The following is a 25,624-nucleotide window of genomic DNA, read 5'->3' as shown; positions in this document are numbered from 1 at the left end:
TTTTTCTCCTTTTCTCCTTTTTTCTTTATTGTTTTTTTTTTCAGGTCTCATCAAGCTTGCCTCTGGAAAGCAAGGTCAGGTTAGGCTGGGAGAGCATCAACTCCACTCTCAAGTAGGGATGTTTGGGGCAAGGCTTTCCCTGACACCCATGCACAGGGCAGGAATGTTCATCCACACTTCAGGTATCAAGCCCCAGCCCTCAAATAGATGGCAAAAAAGTCTGGGATATCTTCAGGCCAGCATGCACACACAATTTGCCACCAGATCCCACCCATTACAGATATATTTTACTTCTCCCTCTTTCCTAACCTCAAAGCCTGCTACTGCTGCAGGATTTCTTTTCCAGCCAGTTCTTTGGGAATGGTATAAGTGAGAGGTGCCATGTCCTGCTACCTTGGACCAGAACCAGCCTGTGATGGGTGAGTACTGACCCATCCAAGCCGCATCAGCAGCTGCCTCCAAATCCCATCTAAGAGATGTCTCTGCTTAAAAGGAAACCTGAAGCCCTCCCACAGGGAAGGATGAAATAGTATTTGATCATCTAAGGAGAGAAAAAGAAAGTCCTGGGCTCTCAGTTAAACTCTTGCCAAGCTAACCAGCTTTGCTTTTCCTGGGAGACAGGAACATCATGGGCTCCATGTTTGGGCAAATCCTTTCGGGCTTCTCTAGGGCATGAACACCCAGTTATAGGAAAACTCTTTTGTATGCCCTAAATTAACTGGTCTGTCTTTAGAACTCTGAGGCAGCTCCCCCTGGGAAGAGCTGCTTGAGCAGGGAATATGTGTGGGCTTCAGCAAGGACACCTGGGTTTGCTGGGCTCTGCTATCCAGAGATGAAGAAAAGATGGAGCTTGGGGCAACCTTGGTTTAGTAGGAGGTGTCTCTGCCCATGGCATGGGGAGTGGAACCTGATGGTCTTTAAGGTCCCTCCCAACCCAAACCCTTCTGTGTTCCTAGGAAAACAACAGAGTTCCTCTGGGGAAATGTCTGTTTTAATCACTCAAAGGTCTCAGCTTGGGGAAGACACCCAGAAGGAGGTGGGGTAAGGATCAGTGCCCTGCATGGTGGGACTCCCCTGTTCCCTTTGGTGTGGGAAGAGACCTGATGGACATCACATAGATGGGCTTCACATAGACTTGGGTGCTCCAGGCTCATCCAGGCCACAGAGAAGTGCTGTTGTTCTCCTCAGGAAGCAAAGCAAACCCAATTCTTCCTTTTTTGAGCCCAAAACCTCCCGAGGTGTTGAAACTGGAGGTTCTGGGAAGGCAGCATCTCCGGGCAGGATGGTGCTGGGCAGGATGAGGATGGTGCTGGGCAGGTTCAGCCCTGCCCAGGTGAGGCTCTCCCCGCCCCAGGGGCAGCCCCAGGTGTGTTCCCAGCCAGCCCCACCTTGCTGGGCTGATTGCCAGGATAGGGGAGGGACAGAGCAGGGAAGCAGCCAGGACACAGGGAGATGGTGCGGGGCTGGAACTGGTGTGGAGCAGCCAAGAGATGGATGTGGTAACTGCTGGGGTGCAGCAATGAACTGCCCTGTCCTTTCTTCCCCCCTTTTCTAACCTCCCTCCCCCCTCCCTTCCCTCCCCAGGGTGGGTGAAGTGTTTGCTGCCTGGTTTTCTGCTGCTGATTTATGGCTTTGGGTTTGTTCTCTCTCTGCCAGGTGCAGTTTAACCTCAGGGTAAGGTGCACGCTCTCAGTGCTGCTCCTGCTCAGCCTGGGGACCACAAAGGGACAAATCCCTGCCCCAAAGCAGAGAGGCTTGAAGGGCTGCCTGCTGCTTGGTTTCTCCCTTCTTCTCTCTGAGTTTCAATTGCTGCCTCTTAATTTAACAATTTAATTTAATTGTTTGCATTGGGGGTTTCTTTTTCTGTTTTTATTTAGTTAGTTAGTTAGTTATTAGAATATTTTTCTGGGTTAATGAGTAGATGGTACCTTCAGCATTCTCTGTCAATGTGCCCAGGGTGCCTGGGCTGAGCTCCAGCCCCTCCACTGCAGGGCAGAGGGCAGCTTCCAGCTGGTTAAACATTGACCCAAGGGAACTCCCTTGGAAATCAAGATAGAGAAAGGATGAAACCCAGAAAACTTTCCTCTCAGCTGTCCTGCATGTCACATTGTCACTGGGGTTTGCTCTCCCCCTGTCAATTCATTTTAGAAAAGCAACTGCAGGAAAATAATGAGAATTCAGATTTCTTTTGGTTATTCCTTGGTACAAGCACAAAATTCCAGCTGCTGCCCTTTCTAAAAGGCATCTTTGTCACAAGCTTAACCTGAGCTTGATTCTGCTTCCTAGAATGATAATGTTTGAAGAACTTTTTATTTACAGGGGGGAAATATGGAAAGTTTAGCTGTCCCTTGACTCCGTCATGCTCAGAGCTTTCCATCCAGGGGAAGTTTATTTCCTTTTTTAGTCCTTCCCCCTCTCATCATGTGTGGGCTTTAGGCAAATGTAGCATTATTCACAGTGAATTGTTTGGCCAGATGTAGCTGCAAGACACATTGTGAGCTTTTGGCAGTAATTTAAGTTTATTGGTGTATTCTTCCCAGTTGTTTACTGGTGTGATTTCCAGGGGAGAGCCTCTCCCTGGGACTGGGATTTCATCTGGGTCCTGCTGGCAACCTGCTCTGCACTGCATTTAGGTTGAGCATCTCCTTGAGTTATCTTAAGGTGTGCAGGTTGAGTCAGGGAGTTTGTTTGGAAGGATCTGTGATTTTTATGTGTCCTTCCCACACCAGGTCTGCTCAGGGCATCACAGTGAATATCCCAGTGGGCTGGGAAATGGGGTGCTCGTAGGGAAAGGCAACTCAAAGGGCTACAGGAAAGCCACAGAGGGACTTTTTACAAGGGCATGGAGTGATAGGACAAGGGGGGATGGTTTCAAACAGAAAGGGAGATTTAGATAAGATGCCAGGAAGAAATTCTTGAGGATGGTGAGACACTGGCCCAGGTTGCCCAGAGAAGCTGTGGCTGCCTCATCCCTGGAAGTGTTGAAGGCCAGGTTGGATGGGGCTTGGAGCAACCTAGGCTGGTGGGTTGCTGCTTTTCCCCATGCCAGGGGGGTTGAAATGAGGGGATCCTTAAGGTCCCTTCCAGCCCAAACTCATTGATGATTCTATGCGAGTGTGTTAAGCACAGAGAATCAGGCAAATCATTTGAAGCTGACATTTCAAAGCCAGAGGAATAATAACTTGAGGGGGGAAAGAGAAGCTTATGTCCATCCCTCTTTAATTACTGGCAGTGGCCAAACTAGTGACTCTCACAGCCTGTGCCAGGGACAGGCCTGACCAAACCTGTTTTGTGGGATTCCCCTCTCTTGTGGCACACTGAGACATGCAGGTACTTTTTTCTTTTCTGTTTTCCTTGTCTCTGAGGGCACTGATGAGGAACTATCAGTGAAGAAAATGATTAAGGAGAGATAAACAGCATTAAACTCTACAACTATTGCTCCAGCACATGCAAAAGTTGGGTGCAGTTGCATTAAGGCACCTCACATCTTGTTTATTTGTCTGTCATCCTTGGAGGGATTTGAGACCTCTGGGATAATTATTATTTTTTTTTCCAAAACCTGATCCATCCTCTGTTTGCTTCCCAAAACCCCCATCAGCTCACCACTAGATTAAGCTGTCTGGGCAGCTTCCACAGCATCACCCTGCTGACCACTAATATGAAATATAATTGGAGCAATTCAAACCTCTCCCCCAAGGGTTGGTTCTTTACATCATGCACTACCCTGTGAAAGTAATAAAGTCAGTGAAAGGGGTTATTCAAGAGAAATTGTCAGTGTTTAATAAATCGTGCAATTAAATGCAATAAACCCTCAGTGTGCTATTCATCTGTTCTGCCTTAACACTTAAGGCTGGGGCTTTTTTCAGAATAACGAAGTTCTGTCCTAGATAATTTTTTCCAATTTCCTCATTAGACAGGTTCTTGTGAAGCCTTACAGTTCTCTGCAGTGAACCAAGCTGCACCTAATGTAATCATGGCATATAAAATGTTAGAGAAGCAGTTCAAGGACTTAAGGAGCTCGTAAATTTTCTCTTCATATTTTCTCCCCACTTCAGTTCAGGGCTGAAAGGTAAAGCCACAACATTGCAGGCAAAAACTGTGCCCCCCCCCTTTCTCCAGCATGGGGCACTGAGATTCCTGGGGACCAAGGCTTGAAAACAAATGTTCTTTAAGCACCTCTTTAGATTTTACTGTCACTGGTTAGCTCTCTTGGTTCAAAATCATATGTATGTATACATATATATATATGGGGCCTGCTATTGTATGGGAGAGGAATTGAGTATCTTAACCAAGCTTCATCATTCTGACCAGGAGATGCTCTTGGTGTCATCATAAGCTACATGTTTGATTCTTTTATCCTCTGCTTGCTGGGAATAATATCAAGGGAAGAAGCATCCAAAGACTGATGAGGCCTCTGAGCTAACCAACACAAAATATTCTGTCCCAGGGGTCATTTGGAGCCCACCAAGGGGGATGTTTGGTGATTCTCTTCCCATGGTTTGCTAAAGGAGATAGGGGATGGAGTGTGGGGATCTCTGGGAGCAGCACTGGCCTCTCCCCTGGTTGTAGCTTGTGTATAGAAAATAAAATGCAGCTTTCCTGCATGGTAGGTGGATGAGCAGTGCTGTAGCATCTCAGCTGGGAAGCAGAGGTGTTGGCCAGGTTCTCCCCAGGGAGGTTCTCCAGCACTAGATGACTTGGGCAGCACAAGGCGTCTCTGCTGGCTCTGCTTGGTTGTATTTCCATGCTCTGCTTCTGTGTTTTGGCCCTGACAGCTCTGTTGGCTTTATTAGAAATTATTTGTGAGCCTTTGGAGGGTTCCTTGAATGAGCTCATTCTCCTCTCCTGCTTTTATACTTTTGCCAGGCTCTGCAAATCCGTGGTGACCAGGGTGGAGTCTGCACCCTCTTTCTCTCCAGAAGTCCTGGTCCTATAAATTGCCTGTTGCCACCTCTAAAAGCAGCTGTTTTGTGCTCTCCCCTCTTCCTCCTCCCAGGAAGCTGTGACTGATTTCCAAGCCCTCCGAGCAAAATTTCAAAACGACTCCAACTTGGCCAAGAAGCTGTTGCAGCCACCCAAGAAGCCTCCCCCTAAACCCTCTCCCAGGCTGGGCTCTGGAGGGAATCCTGTCTCCAGCCCTCTGCCCCTGAGTAAGAGAGAAGAGATAATAGTAAAATCCAAGGATGAGCATCCCCAAGCCTCTGCTTTCACCCAGTGCAACCCCATGAGGTGGCCTCGAGCCAGGCTGAGGAACCTGGACCCAAGTGGACACAATGAAGAGGTCTTGGAGGAAGGGCTGGGTTATCTTGAGAAGTGTCCAGAGAAGCCTCTGCCATCCTATACCACTGACCAGTATGGATCAGCCCTGGCACCTTCAGAGGACCCTCTGCTCCCATTTTCTTTCCACCATGCCCTACAGATCTGGGAAAACACTTCATCCCATGGTGAGAAAGCAAGGGCAATGCTCCCAGCCCAAAGAACAGCAAACATATATGTGCAGCCTTGTCCTGAGCAGAGGATGAAGGGTGCTCCAGATGCATCTGCTGGCACTGGGATGCAACCATCTGGAAGTGAGCCCATGCTGGACTTGCATGGCCAGGAGCAGGATGCTCTACATGGCACTGGACCAGCTCTTCCCCAGGCTCTCAAAGGACACAAGGGCTCTGATGAAGTTGCTGAGAGCATGGTGGCCACTGCAATCTGTCAGCTGGGTTATTGTGCACCAGCAGAGCAACCTCAGCAGCAGAATGGTATGGTAGGCTAGACACTTCACAATGACCCTATAGATATATATATACACATACACACATAGCTGAAGGGGCTACATGAAGGGCTTTTCACAAGCGCAGGGAGTGATAGGACAAGAGGGAACAGTTCTCAAGCTGAAAGAGGGTAGATATAGATTAGATATAAAAAAAAAATTCTTTCCTGTTAAGGTGGTGAGCCACTGGCCCAAGCTGCCCAGAGAAGCTGTGGCTGCCCCCTCCCTTCAAGTGTTCAAAGCCAGGTTGGATGGGGCTTGGAGCACCCTGGTCTTGTGGGATGTATCCCTGCCCATGTAGGGGGGGGGGAGGTTGGAACTTGATGATCCCTTGCAACCTAAATAATTTATTTTTTTGAATCTGTGATTTACAAGTAGGTGCTCTGGAAGTGCACTGGAATAGCAGCTGAACAGAAAAGTTGTTATGGGTTGGGACCCTGAAACAAGAGGCCAGACTGTCCCCTTGGATTGTTCACAGCCTTCTCTGGGTGTTCTGGGGATGAGGAATGGGCCACAAACTGCTGCTGAGCTTGGGGAAGGGGTGGCTTCCCTATTTTTAAAATTTACTCTAAGAAATTGCCCTTTGAAGAGTAGGCTGAAGGGTGAGAAGAGAGAAGCATCTTTAGTTTGGGGGTGTTTTGGTCTTGTGCAGCTACAAGGTGACTGTGATTGAGCCCCACTATTTGGGTCTCACAGCTCTCTAAAAGCTTGGATTTTCTGCAGAGTCTGTTGAGTTCAAATTAAAATGGCTTCAACCTTGACTCCCCCCCTCTGCATCCTTTCAGCTTTGCAAAAGGTCACATTTGAGCTTGGAGAGCATGTTCTCCTTGCAATATTTCTTACAGAAAGTGGCACTAGGAAATCTGAATGCTGCAAAGTTCCCCTTCCTAACGCTGTGCTGAATGACAGGGCACTGAAAAGATTCATTTTTTGCTTACCCTGGAAATCCACCTTGCTTGGGCTGGGTATGGAAAACAGCTATGCCACTAAATCCTGGCAGATTAAAGTGCTAAAGGTACAGAAAATGAGGCTGGTATTTTATAATCCGGAGGGAGGGAACTGTCAAGAGCTGAGGCCCCAGCATGGTTTACTGCAGAAATCTGTAAAAATGGACATTTCCATTTACTTTTCCATCCTGGTAATATGGCAAGAGCCCTGCTGTGTAATAAGGATGCTGAAATTGGGAGGAACAGGGGTGGTTAGAAATGTCTGTATCACAACTAATGATCCTACTTATTTTTTTTTTTTCTCAAATGAGGACTAATTGCTGCTTATCCTTGTGTTTGTCTGGATCAGGATCAGAGCCTCCCTTCAGGAAGCCTGGAGCAGGAAAATGGTCTGAGAGCCCTGGGAACAAACAACCAAGAATTAAACCTCTCCCTTCAGCTGAATCCCTGGGTCCACCCCCTGGGAAGCCAGCAAGACCCCCAGGGTTTGATCTTGGTCATTTCCGAAGTGCTGTGCCTTCTGTCCAAAGAGCAAACAAAACAAGTAAGAGATTTCTAGTCTTTCACCCCCAAAATAAGTTTTTTGTCATCTATAAGGAATATGGTTCCACGTGTATGGAACTGAGACCTTGTTCCTTGTTTCTAACATCCTCAAGCACTAAAAAATGTAACAGTTCAGTGAGGCTGATTTTTTAAAATTATTATTATTATTTATTTTTTTTTTTGCACTTAATCTGGAAAAGGGATCTGGCTTTCTGTGTGGGATGTCCTCCCCCATGCAGACACCCCCTTTCCTCCCAGCTGGCAGGGTGTTGTGAGGGGTTTGGAGCTGGTTGTAAAGCAGCAGCTGGGTACCTGGTGAGTTGATCTTTATCACCCCCCTTCAGTGGGAAATGCCTCAACTCTGCAGCATCCAACTGGGAGAAGGCACAATTAAATCAGGAGAAACTGCTCTACCAATCCCCCACCCCCACTTCTGTCTTAAATACAACCCGGAGCACCAGGGTTTAGTGTTCCAACACCAAGAAATGCAGAGGTTCAGTTTCCCATAATAAAACCCTATTGATGTTGCATAATGGAATATTCTGGACCGCTTATTAAGCTGCTCAATAATGTTCCTTTCTTGATGCAAGAAAACTTAATTATAGCCAGATCTTTAGGCACAACTGCCAAATTCAAAAGGAGATGCTTTTTTTTAGGAAGGGCTTGGTTAAACCCTTTGGCTTTAGTCTGCCAGTGCTTATTGCTCCTCCTTGGCCTTGATAAGGATAAGAGGGCAACAAAGAGGCTGTCGCTGGGGCATTTTTCCAACCTACTCACCTTTTAAAATTGTATTAATTTGCTGGAGGAAACCAGTTACCTTTCTATGTCATCAAAACCATGCTCTCTCAACATTGCTGAGTTATTGATCTCCAGCAAGCCTGAGGTTGTTGCCTGGAAACATGAAACAATGAGATATTAACACAGCCCCATCCCCAGTTTCACGCCTGCCTTTGTGTGTGCACCCTGTCCCTGTCCCACCTCCCTGGGACAGCAGCCTGTGCCCTGTAGGAGAGTGCTCTTGCCTTCCAACACTAATCCTCTTTCTCTTTGTCTGCAGCTGCTGGCAAAGACAATTCATGGACACCCAAAAGGTGAGTGGAGAGGCAACCTTGAGCTCCTAGGTGACAGGAGTGTCCCCATCCCGTGATGCTGAACCAGTGCCATGGAGGGAGCATCCTGCTCCTAGAGGCAGTGATTTGCTGCTGTTTCTGGGATTGTGTGAACTGTAGGATCATAAAATGGCTGAGACTGGGAGGAAACTTGGGGATCATTTACTCTGATCAGTCCCTGCCACAGGGACTGCCATGGGCAGGGATTCTTTCATCCAGCCCAGGTTGCTCCAAGCCTCATCCAGCCTGGCCTTGAACACACCCAGGGAGAGGGCATCCACAGCTTCTCTGGGCAATTTGTTCCAGAGTCTCACCACCCTCTGAGGAACTTCTTCCTAAGAACCATTTCCCCTTATTCTATCACTGGACACTTATGGAAAATCCCTCTCCAACCTTCCTGTGTGTTTCCTTCAGGTCTGGGAAGCTACATGGGCTCAAAGCCAGCTGGGATGACCTTCATGAAAGCTTCAGCCCTGTTTTCTCCCCTGGGTTCTTTGAGCCCTCCCTTGTGTCATTAGGTTTGCTTTAGCTGGGGTTTTGGCTGCAACTGCCCACCACAGGTTTTTCCCTCCCTGTTTTCCATGTACTCAAACCTGGTGTGTTTAGAAAAGAGAATCTTTAGGCAACTGTTGCTCAAACAAAGCTCTGGTGTAACCAGCAGGTGTTGGGTTTGGGGGTTTTGATTATTTTTTTTTTTTTGCCAGAAGCAGAGGAGCTCAACCTCCTGCATGTTTGTGCAGCCACCTCTGTCCTCCCCATCCCCACAACTTCAGCTCTCTCCAGGACCTAAAGTGAGATTTTTATTGAGTGATGGTTTAAACTCCCTGGAGGACAGGAGTTGATCTGTTCAGCTCCTGGCACCACAAATGCTTGAAATGGCTCAAAAGTCTTACAGGCACGACTGGGCTTGTATACAAGGGGATCCTGACTTATTCTGATATGTCTCTGAGTGGTTTCACAGTGGTTGTGTACCCCAAGAGTGGCAAAAGTGAAGATAAATATTCATATACCTGCTTTGTCTTAGCTGGGAAGCAGAATGGCTGAAGCAAAGCAAAAAGAGGAAAATTCTTAAAATACTTTCTGTGCCCAAACAATGAACTCTTGCAGCTATCAACACAGCAAGTTGTGCTTTTCATATCATGAGTTTTGTTTAACTTTTAATCTGTAATTGTCAGAAGAGAGCTGGTCAAAGAATAACCAGGTCCCAGGCTGCCATGCTGCAGAAGGAAACTGTCCTAGCAATGCACTGCAGCAAGATTGCTCTAATTCTTGTCTGGCTCTAGTTTTTGAGATATGGTCTTCACAATAGGTCACTTGTTAAAGATTAACCATGTGATAAGTGCAGAAATGAATTCAAATTGACTCCAGCACAAAAGCAGAATCGTGGGAGGGGGGGGTTTGGGGAGGGCAGGAATTCCCCTCCTGGAAGCCTCCCCTGAAATGGAGTCTGATCTCTCAGCGACTGTGATGCAGTTGCTTGGGCCAACTCATCTTGAGCTCTGATTCCTTGTTTGGGGCTAAACACTCTGTTTTCACTGATGCCAGGCAGGGATTTATCAGCCCAGCTGTATTTCAGGTCCCACGTAGCACTGGGGTACATACAAGATGCTGTCTGGCATCCAGCCAAGCTCCCAGGATGCTGTTTCCATCCAAGGGATGGGCTAAGGAACTGAAAGGTCAGGGGTTTCTTGATTTCCTCTTCCTTGAGGAACCAAATACCTGCTTGCTTTGTTAGTGCTATGTGAATAGATGTGTGTACCCTTCAGTGGGACCTACATGGCCTTCAAGGTCATCTGGGACAGGGCTCTGAGAAACCTGATAGAACTGAAAATTTCCCTGTTCATTGCAGGACTAGGTGACCATTAAAGGTCCCTCCCAACCAGAGCCATTCTGTGATTTTATGGAGATGCTGTGGGAGAGGCTGTGTCACTACCCCCAGAACTGAGGGGCTACAAAGAAGAACATGAGGCTGGGGCAGCCTTTGGTGTTAGCACAAGCTTCTTTGCTTAAATTTAGGTGTTGTTTCTTCCTCTGATTTCAGCCCTGTTAAAATGCAGTTTGAGTTTCTGGTTCCTCCTCTCTAGCTTGCAACACCTACTTCATCTCTGTTGAAGCTGAGTTGTGACAATACAGGGATTCAGGGAAAGCCAAACCCTCCCTGAGGTTTATTGCAGCCTTACTGTTCTGAGATGGAAGTTCTTGATGTAACTCTTTTTTGATGCTCTTTCCCCATCCCCCCCTGTCCCCTGGATGTGTTATGAGCTGCATCTTGTGCATTTGCTGTTCCCCTGTATGATCTTCAGCTGCTGAAACCTTTGCTGCCCCAGGCAGGGGGGGAAGAAGCTTTTCCTCAGCAATCTGAGCAAACTTGGTTTTCTCTCTGCATCCCAAAAGATGTTAATTTGTGTAGTGGAACAAAGCAATCAGATGCCTCTGATTACCGAGAAGTGGGTGTGAGCTGGTATCAAATCCACCTGTGCCCAATTAGGGCAGGCCCCCTATTGAGCATGTGCAAGACCAGGGGGCCAATAAAAGGCTCACCTTGGAGGTGATGAGTGCTAGTGGTGCAATAAAGGTAATACAGTGTTCAGGAGTGAGCTAGTCTGTGGCTGTGAGTTTCACCTTTTATTGGCCCCCTGGTCTTGCACATGCTCAATAGGGGGCCTGCCCTAATTGGGCACAGGTGGATTTGATACCAGCTCACACCCACTTCTCGGTAATCAGAGGCGTCTGATTGCTTTGTTCCACTACAAATTTGGATTTCTGGAGGACAAAAGCAAAAAGGAGAATGAGGTGATGGGGAGTCCAGTGCTTGAGGCTGTGTGGTGCTGGAGCTGAGCAGTTTTGCCTTTTTGCCTTTTTTTTTTGCTGGCATGTGGCACTTGCTGTGTCAGCATGGAGTGGGTGGCTTGATAAGCTCAGGAGCAGAACCCTCTGATATCTCTGCTTTGCCCTTCCTGTTTTCTCAAGTGAGAAAAAGCTTTCCAAATGCTGCAACTCACTTGTTATTAATTATAAAGTAGCTGCAGTAGGTTTGAAAAATGCTGCATTGATTTCCCTGCTTTTTTTTTTTGTTCTGTTTCTACTTGAGGCTGTAGGCAAGGGACCATAATCCTGGTATGAAGTCCCCTGATGTGCTTTGAGCCCTATAAAGACAGCCTGACCTCCCAAAGGAAAAACAGTGGAAGTGTGGAGTTGGGCACAGGTCTCTTCTCCTCTGAGGAATTCCTGATTTCACTTCTCTGTCTTGTATGCTCAGTATCAAAGCACTTGAATTCCTTGTCCTTAAGATGAATATTTTTCTTTCAGGCTTCTAAAAGATAGAGGAAAAAAAAAATCTCTTTTTTTTTTTTTCTTTCATCTTCTCAGTGCTCCACTTGAAGAGCAGCATAATTATGAAGAAACCCTGATGTACCTGAATCAGTCTGGGGACACAACAACCTTGAGTGTCATTGAAGGTACTTTGCAAGGTGAATTACAGGCTGTCAGGGACAGAGCCTGGAAAAAAAGGAAATAAGTTTCTTCATGTTGAGAAAAGGAGCTGCACATTGGTCCAGGTGACTGCCTGTGCTGTCTCTTTGTGCACTGGCAGTGCAGGAGGACTTTGGAGCACAGACCAAAAAGAAGGTGGCAAGGTGATGCTTGCAGTAAGGAAAAGTCATGAGATGCTGCAGATGGAGAAGAGAAAGAAAAGAGTGAGGCAAACCTCAGCATCTTCTTGGGGATAGATGGATACAGAGCTTTTCCATCTCTACTTCTGCCCAGTATAATTTTCTCTATGAATTGTTACTGCTCTGCTTTTATAATTTTCAAAGCTGCCTCTTTTTTTAGGGAGGTTTTTTCCTTCCTTCTGCATTGGTTTGCTCTCCTATTGGAGCTGGAGCCAAGCAGCAGCCATGGGGGGATCTGTCACAGCCCTCTTGGGTTGGCCTTTAGGGCTATGAAGATTTTCTGTAGTCCTCTGAATGTAAGACAGACCTAAACAGCACATGTAAAGGTCCTGGCCAGTAGGACTCAGGGAATGTACCATGGTGACTGTAGGCCTGGATGCTGAGCAAGTGATATTGCTGCTTGAAGTGCAGTGACTTTAATATGGACTAAAAAGTAATATATATTCACTATTATCTTTTCTAGTTTCTAAGGAAAAACCTGAAGAGCAGGAGGTAAGTCTTGTCACAGTTTCGCTCTTTCAAACTTGACTCTACCATCCATAACCTGTGTTCCTAACTTAAAAACTTCTATCTGTATTTCTTACCTGCCAAATATTCCTTTATGAGTGTTGTGTGTGAAAACTCTCAAAAAATAAGTAAGAAATTGCAGAGGGAACATGAAGAATAATGAGGTTTCCAAACACACTAGGGGAGAGAGGCAGTTCCCTGGCCTTTTGCTGCCAACATGTAAGGGGGTGGTAACACCATCTGGACATTGGTGGGTGACCAAGTAAGTGTCAACCACTGATATTAAGGCCATGAATTCTTGGAGGAAAAAATCCTCTAAATTGTTTTGGAAGTTCCTGCTGGAGGCAAGCTGGTGCTGGTAATCCCTCTGTGAAGGCAGAAAAGCCAAACTTGAGCCAGGTTCCTTGGCATGGCATCTTGCTTCCAGTTTTGGCTCGGAGGTGAGGGCAATCATAGGCATGGCTGGGTGGGCTCTCATCCCCTGCTGCTGGGATATTTCTCCTGCAAACTACAACTTGACTCTTTTCCATTCACCTTGGATGGAAAAGGGGTAGAAGTTCCTCTTGGCAGTGGAGATAACCTGCAGGAAAGGCAAGACAGAGCATTGCAAAGGGCAGGAATTGGTCCTTACAGAAGACGCATTGGGCGGCTTGGCCAAGCTGGCAGTGGGGAGCTGGGCTGAGAGGACACATCACCTCCTGCCAGGAATAATCAGTTCTGGCTCTGCTTAAAGAGGGGAAACTGTTCTTTGGGAACCATCAAACTCCACTTTCAAGTCCTGACTCACAAAGAAATCAAGTGGTCCAGGAAATAACCCAGGTTTCCAAATGCACTTCTCTGTGCATGGTTCGCAGAGAGATTCTCTGACTTGGCTGTAGTCTTATTTTATGGTAGGTTGGAAAATATTTAATTTTAAAGAAAAAATAATAAATCCTCTTCCATAAACTCTCCAGCCTGTAACTGATTTTATTCTGACCAAGTAGCTTTGTTGCCCTTATCCCCTGCACTGTTACTTTATCCCTATATCGTTTGTCAATCCGTGTCCTCCAAAGAGGAAATATCCTTTCCTGATGACTATTCCAAATGTAAAATGCTTGTGGGCTTTTGAAAGAAATATTTCTTTAAATGCTAGCTGACAGTTGAGGCCTCAAATAAAAGCTTGACTGCTGAATAAAAAAGCACAGTGGCTGAAGGTTTTCCTCTTCTTTATTCTAGAAACAGAAGAGTTGTCTCTTTGCCAAATCCAGGTAATTTCCTTGACTTTCTCTCAAGCTTCTTCTAACCACACAGCTAATCCAGGTTAGGGTTAGAATATTGTAACACATAGTAAATAGAAAGAAATTTCATATATTTTGTGACCAGGGCAATGTAGATGATGATGATGCACTTCTGTGTCAGCATTCATGGCCTCTAAGAGTGTTTCCATTCTAAAGGATATCTGGAGGGGAGATTTTCTCCTCTCCTCTGGCACACAACAAAATACCTTGTCTTCTCCTACCAAAACCTGAACCCTTGCAATATATGAAGGGAGAGTTATGAGGCTCTCAAAACGAGACACCCAGTTCCAGGCCCAAAACTGTGCAGTAAGGCCAGGTCGTCCACACTGAATTTCACCCTATAAATGTCACACTTGAAACTCCTCGTGGTGTTTGATTACTCTCACTGGCAGAAGACTCTTTTCCATGGGGACTGAAGAATCAGGTGATTAAAAGGGGGTGAGGAGAGCCACTTCAGTGGGAAATGCTGTGATGCTGGGAAAAAAAAGGTGTCACATGTTGCCTCCTGTTGCTGTATCTTCCCTAAATTGCCATATAATATGGTAAGAGGAAAGTCTTGGGAGCTTTCCAGGGAAATGGATCTTTCTTGTCCCTTCCTGCCACTAGGAACCAATCTTCTTAGTTTGTCTCTTTATCAAGAGTGATTTATTCCCCAAATAACCAGTGGTCTTTAGATTAGGATTTGCCCCTCTTTTGAGTATTGGTGGTGGTTTTGGCATCTTCCTCATCCAGAGGGAAAATGAGCTGCTCATTTGGGGACAGTCACAAAGCAGTCTGTCTCTCTGTGACCTTGCTAAAGTGCTTCTGTTCAGAGATTTCTCTCATTTCTGAAATTTCTTAAATTTTCAGTCTTGGAAGAGCTATAGTAGAGGATGAAAAAGAGGAAAAACCAAGGTTTGAAAGAGAGAAGAAGTTCTGGGTAATGTATCCTTGAGCCTAATTTTAATAGTAACTCTAGGAAGTTTCTTCTATCCTCCCTCTTTTCAGGAAAGAGTTGAAATTTGAGTGTTTAGTCACCTGTTTTTTTGGTTTTTTTCTGCCTTCTCTTTTGCCTTCCCATCCCTCAGCTGCTACTTCTATGTCTACCAGAAATCCCTGATGGAAAAGGGCATGGAACTGCCTTAAATCCACAGCAAGATAACTTTTATTGTTAGAGTTGTCTATATAAAAGTTATGTTACTTGATATCAGAAGCTGTTTCTGCACTGACCCAACCAAATGTCTGACCTCAGCCAGGTGGAAACGAATCTGGGTCTCCCAGTAGCCAAACCAAGGAAGATGGAAGAGATGGGATGAAGGAGCCACAACTGGAGCAGGATGTGACCAGTAGCCAAACTGCAAAGCATCCTGCCCCACGAGGGCTAGGAAAAGATGGAATGGAGCAATGTGAGTATTCCCTTGGGCTCTCGAGTGTTTCCCCAACCCTTGGTCCCATCTGTTGCTCAAATGTCTCTTCCATATGGGAAATGATGTTAAGTTTGGCTGCAACTCTTAAACCAGTTTAGTGAAACCCGGGCAAGAGGTTGCATGCATGTTTGTATTCTGCTCTGAATCATTTATTTTGGCTTGGCAAATAGCTTCCTAAGTTGGTGAACCATCTGTAGAACTCAGACTGAGGTGTTTGTTTTCCTAGCAGCTCGCCCTTATCCGAGGGAGCTGAAATCCTCTGCTCCTCAGAATTTATTGAGTCTCAGAAAAGGATTTGGATGAGGCTTGTGGTAGAAACACATGTGAGCAGGATCAGAGCCTGAAGTCTCTCCCTGTCCCTTCTTAAGAGGGATGATGGCTTCTTGCTCCATCTTCTTTCCAGTGAGCATTTTTCTGACTTTGGGCTTTATCTGTTACCGTGTCCTGACACAGGGTTTGGAGCTGGTGCCACACCATAAAACCCTCTTGTGTCTCCTCTGCAAACATCATTTTGCAACTCCAGGTGTAAGCATGGCTTTGTTTTGCAGAGCTTTGCTCCCACCTCTGCAAGCTGGTGATGTGCCAGGGCAGGATTTCTGAAGTGAAAGGCAGAAAAGGTCCCTTTAAAAGGCTCTGAGGGCAGATTTTCAGTGATCAGGAGAAGATGTCCCCTGACTGTGGCTGTGGTTGTTGTTATTGGTGTGTTCCTCATTTGCTTTATGTTGTTTTTTTTTTTAAATTTCTCAATCACTTCACAATCACTTTCTGGTTTGCTTGGTGCCTGTTTTTGTAAGAATCCTTCCTGGTTTGCTTGACCTTTGAACAGCTGAAGGTAATTTCTGTTTGGATATTTTTTTTTTTTTTTTAATTTTGAAGTACCCATGGTGAGCCTCCTGCTTTTGCTTCATCAGAGAGGCTGATTCAGAGAATTGTTTGGTTCCCACTCCTCTTTTTTTCTTCTTCATGGGGTCTGAATATTTTGCAGGAATGGCCAATAAATGACCTTATTGTGGTGGTGCCTGTTCCTGGTGAGACTTATTGCATGCACCTCTGTTCTTTTGGAAAAACTATCTGCTTGTACTGTATGTACATTCCTGCATTATTCCAACCCTTTCCTCAATCAGTTTTAAGGATTTAATATTGCTACTTGACAGAGTCCTCCAGGAATAAACTTTTTCCAGGCTCATAAGGTGCAACTCTCCTGCTCTATTCCAGCCCTTGGTAGAATCCATCTCTGGAATCTTCTCCCTCCTTGTCTTCTTTCCAAGATGTTGATTGACAGGGGGAATGTCAAGGGACTGGCCCATTATTTGGACCTCAGCATCTCCATGCTAAGCCCTCCCTTCAATCCATGTGAACATCCATGAGCAGCCTCTGGATGTTTTCTGGAGCATTTGGGTCAGAGCTTCCACAACTGAGAATATTGATGGATGCTTTAATCTTTTTAAGCCTAAAATATTTCAAAAGTTTAAGAAGTTTTAAATGTAAATACTCTTCTTTCTCCAAGTGCCTTGGAGCAGAGACTTCCCATGTCTCCTGGAACAGAAAATATGGTCTGTAAGCTCTTATTTGTTGTGGCATCAGCTGTTACCCTCAGCAGTTTTCCTTGCCCAGAGAGAAATTCCTGAGAAAAGCTGCTAAACCAGGGATCCTTTCTCATTCCCAGTGCACTACATATATGTTGGTGCTCCAAAGCCAGTAGTGGAAGGAACAGCCCTGAACCAAAACATTTGGCAGCCCCTGCCAGCACCAGAGGTCATTTATGATGACGTTGAGAAAATCCAGGATAGACTGTGAGTATGGACCTGGGCACTTCCCAATGGATTTATCTCTTAAAATGGCTTTTAAAAACTGTGCTGCAGCACATCCCCATGTTGTGTTTCTGTCTTTTAGCAGCCAAATATCAGATGCCTCAGGTCCATCTGCTTCAGCCAGCAGTAAGTGCAGCACGTGGGCAAGTTCAAATGGGAGATGCTTTGAATTTGGGTTGGTTCCTGGGAGGTGTTGTGAATATTTTCATTTAATTTTCCACCTCTGTGGTGTCTCTTTCTGGCCTGATTGCTCTAAATTCCCATTAAAACCAGTGGGGAGCAATACAGGTGTCTAACATGGAATTCATTTCAGAAACCTTGAAAGTAGGGGTAAAATGTAATGGCCTGGGTGCAATTTGTCCAAAAAACCCTCAGCTCATCACTACTGCCCATGGTTTGTGACAATGGGCATGGCCTTGGTTTCAAGTTTCAGGGAACAGCTATGAAGAAACGTATGAAGATGTTGAGATTGGGAGTGAGAAGCCTGCAAAAATGGAGTAAGTTGCAATTTCTTAGCCTGGCTTTTGGAACACTGACCTTGATCTGCCATGAGAAGTTGTTGTATGGGGTTTTTTTTTCCCCTCTTCCTGCCACTTTCCCTTTTTGAAGGAGAAAAAAGAGTTACTGGAATTAAATCCTTGAGCAGTGAGGCCTTCAACACTCTCCATCCCTTGGAAATACCCCCCAAACAGATCCCTCCTGGTATAAACCTCCCAAAAGCCACTTGATCCAAAGCCTTGATCAGTTGTAGCTGAGAAATAGCACTTTTTTTGTGTCTTTGCCAGAACAGGTTATGCTCTAGGGACAAATGGGGACATTGTTCCTACAGAAAAGGGACAAAATATTCACATTTCAGCTCCCAGGAAAGCTGAAAAGGGGCCAGGGTGTGAGCTAATGCCTGCAGCTGGCATGCTGGAGCTAACTTGCAACCTGCTCTTTTTCAAGATCTTTGCTTCCACTGGGTGTGTTAGAAAAGCAATGAGCTTTGCAGCCTCAGGTTTATACATTGCCTGAGCTTCCCAAATGGATTAAGAGGTGAAATGTGATGTTAGTTTTTGGTTTTCCTTCTTAGCTCTGCATGGTTCCCTACCCTCACCCTCTAAAAGATTTCCTGCATCCTTTTTGTAAGAAATGGGGGCTGCAGAGGGGCTGGGGATGCTGCACAAAGGTTCTCTGAGTGGATCTGGTGCCTTTTTTTTTTTTTTTTTAAGGACCAACGTGGGGGGAATAAGAAGGTGTTGGTGTACATCTGCTTTTCTCTTATGGATGTGAGACTGGGGCTGGCTTGGATCTGGATTCAAACCTCACTTATGGCTCTGGGTGTCAGAGAGGGGAAAAAAGGAGTGGGACTGGGCAGTTAATATAAGGCCAAAATGTCATTTTTCTGCATATTGTCAGTGTGGTGGAGATGCAAAAGCTTCTCTGGCTGGATGGTGGAGTCTGAATCTGGTTCCTGGACCATCCATGCATATCCCCAGGAAGCTTAACCCTGCCTCTTTTTCATGGATACTGAAGAGCAGCAGAAATTAAACTCTGTTGCTCAGTGCATCTTGTTGGGTTTGGGAGGGAATTGCCTGGCAAAAAAGCAAGGATTGGGACCAAACTCATGTGACTCAGTGTCTTAATCCCCACCCCAGTTTCATGTCATTTTTCTATAGATCCCACGTGCAGGATTAGGTGTTTATATATCAAGTATTTTTAATAGCACTTGCACATGGGTAATGTCCCCCCATAGAGAATCTTGGCTGTAATTTTCAGGGCTGGAAGGGACCTTTAAGACTGGAAGTAGACAACCTTAAAGGTCCCTCCCAACCCTGAAAATTCTAGGATTTTATTAGAAAATAGTTGTGTAGCTTTGCAACCTCCCATAAGCCTCAGAGAGGAGCAGATGTAGTGAAATGCCCTTCTCATGGGGTACTGAGAGATGAAAGGTGACTCAGGCAGATGTCCTCCTTTAACCTGCCCTGCATGATTCTGGGGGTTTTTATCTCCTTTTCTTGGAATTTTTACTTCACATAAGCCTGGATCATTCCTTAGCTGTTGGGTCAGAGGACAACTTCAGCTAACAGAGAAAAATTTAAAGCCAAGCAATGTTTTGAGCTTGGACTTTATAACTTAGCACCTTTTGCTATTGGGGGTGCCCATCCCATTGAATCCATTGCTCATCTGCATGGTGCTGATAAAGCTTAAAGTTTAAGTTCTCCTGGATTTCCTTTATCTGCTTCATCATCTCTGGAGCTCCAAATATTGCAGCTCTCACATATTCAGCTCTGAGTGCCTCTTGAATTTAAAAAATTCTTCTCTTTTGGACAGAGCTGCCAAGCAAAAGATGTTTGGAAACTTGTTTAATCTGGAGAAGTTGAAACTGAAGAATATCAAGCTCAGGGAAAACTTAAGGTAAGAAGATGTTGGTTGTCCAGCCCTTTTCCCCTCCAAACCTGTGTGTACATATTTGCAATAATAGGAGAGCAGGAATTCCAGGACTAAGGAATACAGCTCTGTGGGGGAAAAATATTCCAATAATGCTTCTGCCAACCCAGTAGGAATTGCTGTGATGGGACCAATGGTCCATCCTTGTCTCTGGCACCAGGAATCTACAGGAGCTGGTCCTACAGCCCAAGTTTTCACAGGCTTTCTGCTGCCTTTGGAACCTTTCTGCTGCCTCAGTGTGATGCAGGTTTCCCAGGGAACATAGGGATGTGCTGGGAACTGCCTGGATCTGCAGGCCAGGATTAGGCAAGACCTTGCTGGTGTGACTGAAGGGTTGAGCTTTGTCCTTCCAAGTCCCAAGCTTGATACTCAAGCTGGTAACAAAAAAGCTGAAGAAGTTTCCACCTGAGTCTGTAGTCTAACAATTTAGGATAGAGGATCTCATAGAAGTTCAGATAGTGCCCTTCTGGGTACTCTTTGGTATTCCACACACTGGTTAAGGTTCTATGGAAAGTGCAGCTGCCTGCAGATCCCCTTGTCCAACCCAATCTCCTCTCCTATGAGAGGAAGGTTTGTTTGACTTAAAAACCTCTTCACATGAGATGCTCTGCCATGTCAGTGGCTCCTTCCTGCTTTACTCCTAAATATCCCTAGAAGGAAGGAGCCACCATGTTCTGTGCCATTCTTCTGTCACAAAACCCCCTTAAAGCTCACCCCATCATCTTCACTACCTGCAGTCACATTTAAATCACATTTAAATTCCTGGGGAACCCATAACATTGGCAGACTGCAATGGCTACTGACCACAGTATCCAGCTGGCCACCAACTCAGAGAGGGAAGGGATGGCAGGGTGGGCAGGAGGAGGATGCTTTTGCCCATTTGGACTGTTCTTTGGATGCAATGTGGACATTTCTCCACCTGCTTCATCCTCTGGAGGATGGAGATGCTCCTTTAGCAAGGGACAGAATACTGGCAGAGGTGGTTGTGTCCCAAACCTAGACCTGCCTCCATCACTTCAACACCAAGTGCTGCTGGTTTGTTGGGGCTTTTTGGGCAAAGCTGATGTGCAAACCTGTTTCTAAAAGCCTCTTTCTATCCACAGGTTGTTTTCTGTTTCAGTACCAAACTTAGGTAAGCATCCTGCATGCATCTGGACCTCAGGGATATATTTGTGTGTAGGAAGAGACAAATGCTTTGCATAATCTTGCAATTGGAAAATCAACTTTGGGCATCGTGCCTTTCCCAAAATCAAGTAATATGTCAGGCTGCATTAACTCTGAAGGCTTGATAGAGGTTTGGTCTTCACTTCAGGGTGGCTTTTTGCTTAGTTTAGGGCAGATCTTTTCAAAAAGGACAATTACCTAGAAGAGACTTAGCTGACAGTAAAATGATAAGACAGAAAATGAGTTCTATCTTGCCCCAGACCAGGACACTCTTGCAGATCTGAATATATTTAGGATGGTAACATCTGAAGCTGTCCAAAACTGAGCCACAGCTTCCAGGCTGACCACAGTGTTTAACTGTAAAATTATTTGTCACTGCCTGCTGGAGGGACAAGTTCATTCCTTCTGTAAATGGGGCTGAAGGCAAAAACTGTCCCACCAGACCAAGCCTTAAGCAGGTGTTGGAGGGAATGGATCCATGTCCTTGGGATGGAAAACCTGGCTGGGAATGTATCCATGTCCTTGGGATGGAAAACCTGGCTGGGAATGTATCTGTGTCCTTGGGATGAAAAGCCTGGCTGAGAATGTATCCGTGTCCTTGGGATGGAAAACCTGGCTGGAAATGTATCCGTGTCCTTGGGATGGAAAACCTGGCTGAGAATCCATCTGTGTCCTTGGGATGGAAGCCTGGCTAGGAATATATCCATGTCCTTGGGTTGGAAAGCCTGGCTGGGAATGTATCTGTGTCCTTGGGATGGAAAACCTGGCTGAGAATCCATCTGTGTCCTTGGGATGGAAGCCTGGCTGGGAATGTATCCATGTCCTTGGGATGGAAAACTTGCCTGGGAAGGTATCCATGTTCTTCGGAATGGAAAACCTGGCTGGGAATGTATCCATGTCCTTGGGATGGAAAGCCTGTCTGGGCTAGTTGCAGTGCAAACCACAGGATATTAGGGGATGGAAGGGCCCATGAAAGGTCATTGAGTCCAACCCCCTGCCAGGGCAGGATCACCCAGTGTAGGTGACCCAGGAACACATCCAGGTGGGGGTTGGAATATCCCTGGAGAGGGAGACTCCACAACCTCCCTGGGCAGCCTGTGGCAGTGTTCCAAAGAAACATCCCTGGAGCAGGATGGCCAAACTCATCCAGAAAACTGCCTAGAAACACAGCTCACAGCCCCAAATATCCTGCTTTTGCATGGGTGTGGGGATCTCAAGGATCTTCCTTTGGCATTGCCTTTGGGATGAGGAGCAGCCCCCAGTTTCCTCTGCACTGCATCACTCTGAGCACCAGGTTTAGCACAAAATCTCCTCATTTCCTCTGCTGTTTTTTGCTTCCCAGCAGCTGCTTCCCAGGAGGACACTGTCTATGACAACGTGGAGGTGTGGCAGAGCAAGCTGAGGTGAGGAGGGGATGACCTGGGCCATGGATATGTTTCTTATGGCCTTGAGGATCCTATATAGGGTACTGCAAGGGACCAGAGAGCCAGGGGCTGGTTGGGATTCAGCCAGCCCAGGTGCCCTCCCCATGTGTGTTTGATTTGGCAAGGAGCATCCCCCCAAATGTCTCTTCAGTGGTTACCTACTTAGCACCAGAGATGTGATAAAGAGAGAGCTGCTCCCTGGAAGTTGTGAAAACTGGGATGGTTTCCCTAGGGAAGGGAAAGTCTGGCTCCCAGAGCTGATCATCAGCCCTGTCCTGGCAAGCTCCTTGTCAGAAAAATTGTTCCTAATAGGAACAGCATGGCTCAGTGTCTTGCTGCCAGATGATTGTGGCAACAGCAAGAGTTTGGATTTCAGGGGAGGTTGTTGGGGGAGGCAAAGGGAAAAATCCCAGCTTTGTAGGTAACCCAGATTTGGGGAGAAGACATGGTTTGCTGGGAAAAAAAAACAAACCTTGAATTTCTGTGTGGTTCTTTTCTTTTCCTCTCAGAGAGAAGGATGACAAGCACAAAGTCAGGATGCCAAGATTTCTGATGGCCAAAGAAGATAAGGACCAAAGGAAAAGCAGCAATGATGGGGAAAGGTCTTGGTTTTTGTTCTGTGGTTTCCCATGTTGTTTAACTTTACGGGGGCACCACTTGAGCCATTTGCAGCAGCAGGATGGCCCAGATTGTGCAAACATTTTCTGTTTGCCTGGTGTTCCAGGGTCTTTTTCCCTTTGAAGCCAGATTTCAGGAAATTTTGCCGAAAATATCTTAAGGGCAAAACCAACTCTTGGCTCTGAGTTAGATGAATGTAGGAATACCCTGAGAGTTTTCCTCTTGAAATTGTATCTCCTTCTTCCTTAGTATATAATCTATCTGCTTTTCTGCCCTGATCAGTCCCATTCAGTCTTTAATTGTGCCTTGATTAAATAGTTATCTCTGTGGATCAGGCAATGTGATGTTTAGAAGCTGTGTGTTCCCCTTGCCTTTATTCTAAAGTATTGATTTCTTGGGCCTTTTTTTTTTTTTCCTAGCTGGATATGTTACATTGGCTCTTGCTGTCCCATTTCTCCATAAAAGCAGCGAGAAAACTTTGTTATTTCTGCTGCAAAAATTAGCATGAGAGTCTGAGTTTCCATTTCCCTTTCAGCCCCTTTGCAGGGAGGTTTTTCCTGACCCAATACCTGGGACTTCAAACAAATGCAAATCAGAGATCTCTTTGCTGGGTTCTCAGCACAGAGTTCCTGCATGGGGTTGCTCAAACACCACTTTTGTGCCAAGTCCCACACCTGATTTTACAGACTGTCAGGAAGTCACCAGGATTTCATCCGTTTCTCAGAACTGGTGGCAGGTCCTGCAGGCTGACACTGCCAAGGAGGAATCTCTTCACAGCTTCAAAATCCCAAATTCCAGCTCTTGTTTCCCCTTCTCCTAATTTTAAATGCATGAAAGCTAGCCAAGACTGAATAATTTATTGCAAGTGGGTTTAGTTGGTGAGTTGTTTTTTGGGTTTTTTTCCTGTCTTATTTTTAAACTGAAGGCCATAGCTGGAATTTCATGGACAAACCCACGAGTGGGATCTCCATGCCCAGGGAAAGTCATTCCTCCCCTTATGCCAGGCTTAGGAGCTTGGTTTTCACTTCACATTGCCAGATAAATGTCCACTTGGGTGACTTTCTCCTCCTTGTGCTAAAAAAGCAACAAAAATCAGGGACCTGTGTCAAGCTCCACTTCCAGCAATGACTCAGGATGGGAGTTATCAGGGGACCTTTTCTATTGCAATTTAAATTAAACCAGAAGGAGACAAACTGCTGGGGGAAAAGTGAATTGTTGGCTTCCATAAAAACACAAGTGATTCAAGACACTTGATGGGGAGTTTGCTTGTTCCCACGCTGCTTACAGACAGAAAATGGCTCAAGTTGTGCTCACCAAGAGCTTTGGGTTGGATCTTCATCCTTTTATTAAAACTAGCAATGTGGGTGGTGTGCTTTGCTCTTCCAAGAGTTCATTGCAGAGCAGACTGGAGTTGGGCTGCGTTTGCCAAAGTGCCAGGGGTTGTTTAAATGGAGCTCAGAAACTTGTGTGTCTGTCTCTCTCAATGCAGGAATATCTTCAAGCTCAAGAAGAGCAAGGCAGACAGAATCAAGAAGATGGAAAAAGAAGAGAAGATTTTCAGAGAAACATTTTTGGTGTGTGTCTTTGCAGAGGACTAGTTGTGTCAGAGGGGGGAAAGTAGCTATGTGTTGTGCTTAAAAAGATATCATAGAATGGCTTAGATTAGAAGGGACCTCAATCACCTACCCCAACCTCTCTGCCATGGGCAGGGATGCCTCTCATCTAGACAAGCTTGCTCCAACCTACCCTTGAACACTACCCTAGAGGTACTCTGGGAGAGATGTCCCTGCTGCCTTCTCTAATCTGGACTCTTCCTCAAGGGTGTTGCTGTTTTTTGGGGGGAGGGTGAGGGTGTTTCCCCTTTTCACCCCCATACAAAACTTCCCCGCCCATCCGTAAATCTCCCCCCAGGCGCCCCGTGGCCCAGGAGTGCAGAGTAACCTGTGCTTTTCTCTTCCCTGCAGTACACCAAGGAGATCAAGGTCATCAACAGGGCCACAGCAGAGTGCTCAGTCCCCAGTAAGAGGAGGGTTGATCTCCCAGTCACAGCTGGAGAGCAGCTGGATGTTATTGATGTCACAGAGGGCAGCGCAGTGATTTGCCGCAATGCCGAGGGCAGATGTGAGTTTGGAGCAAGTCCCTGCCAGAGGGGGTCACTTGGCCAGCAACAGTGTGTTCTTTGTGCTTTTATTTGCTCAGGAGTTTACTATTTTTTAATTTATTAATTATTATTTTATTAATTTGCTGCTTTTTCTTCCTCCCCTCCTTCTCTCAGATGGGTACGTGCTGGTGGAGCATCTGAACTTCAGGTAAACTCAGGTTTTAGTTCTCCTGATCCATTTTTTTTCTTCTCCTTCCTGTGCATGGGTATTTCAGATCTGGAGAAGTGTGCTTAAAACTTCTGAAGGCAGAGGAAGGTTAATGTAAACAGCCAGTATTAAATATTAAATAAGCATTTCCAGTTTTAGGCTGCTATTCTGCTGCTACACATGTTTCCAGTCCAACTGCAACTATAAAAAGCCCCTTCCAGTCATGACTTGTATAATAAATTGGAGATTCTTGACTTGCCTGCAGATCTGCCATATGAATTCACATCTGCTGCAAACATGGGCTGCTTGGAGCACGTTGCCTTGCCAAAACACCCCCTGAAATTCCCTGCTGCTGTATCATTTCCACGCGTGCTCATGCATAATGGGTACAAATCAACCTCCGATTGCCCAGGTGCCCTTTAAAAAAAAATAAATATTTTTAATTCTTTTTTTTTTTTTTTATTTTGAGACAGACAGTACGAGCTACCCCGAGAGCTGCTCTCCCCTCTGAGCATCCCTGAAGGTCTCTTCTTTTCTTCCCAGCCCAGTGAGAGCCCCTGTTGATCAACTCTGATGATGTGAACATAAATAAAGTTTTATTTTTTACACTAGTACTGTTTAATGTACAAAAGACATTTGTTTTTTGC

The 25,624-nt window shown here is 45.8% G+C and overlaps 1 protein-coding gene across 1 annotated transcript; it reads left to right on the top strand.

The window, feature by feature from the left end:
* Positions 1-1,428: 1,428 nt before the first annotated feature.
* FYB2 (FYN binding protein 2) lies at positions 1,429-25,624 on the top strand. The gene is made up of 18 exons (XM_030455259.1): positions 1,429-1,499; positions 4,997-5,750; positions 7,058-7,252; positions 8,309-8,342; positions 11,730-11,818; positions 12,495-12,523; positions 15,047-15,200; positions 16,888-17,014; positions 17,115-17,158; positions 17,460-17,529; positions 19,346-19,429; positions 20,566-20,594; positions 21,972-22,029; positions 22,560-22,652; positions 24,158-24,242; positions 24,633-24,789; positions 24,944-24,977; positions 25,451-25,624. Exons 1-18 carry the CDS (start codon positions 1,491-1,493, stop codon positions 25,539-25,541), a joined length of 2,136 nt encoding a protein of 711 aa, XP_030311119.1. The 5' UTR covers positions 1,429-1,490; the 3' UTR covers positions 25,542-25,624.

The sequence above is a fragment of the Calypte anna genome, chromosome 8 (assembly GCF_003957555.1).
Source record: "Calypte anna isolate BGI_N300 chromosome 8, bCalAnn1_v1.p, whole genome shotgun sequence".
Taxonomy (NCBI): domain Eukaryota; kingdom Metazoa; phylum Chordata; class Aves; order Apodiformes; family Trochilidae; genus Calypte; species Calypte anna.
Note: the sequence above shows the minus strand (reverse complement) of the source record. Positions and strands in the feature narration are given on the sequence as shown.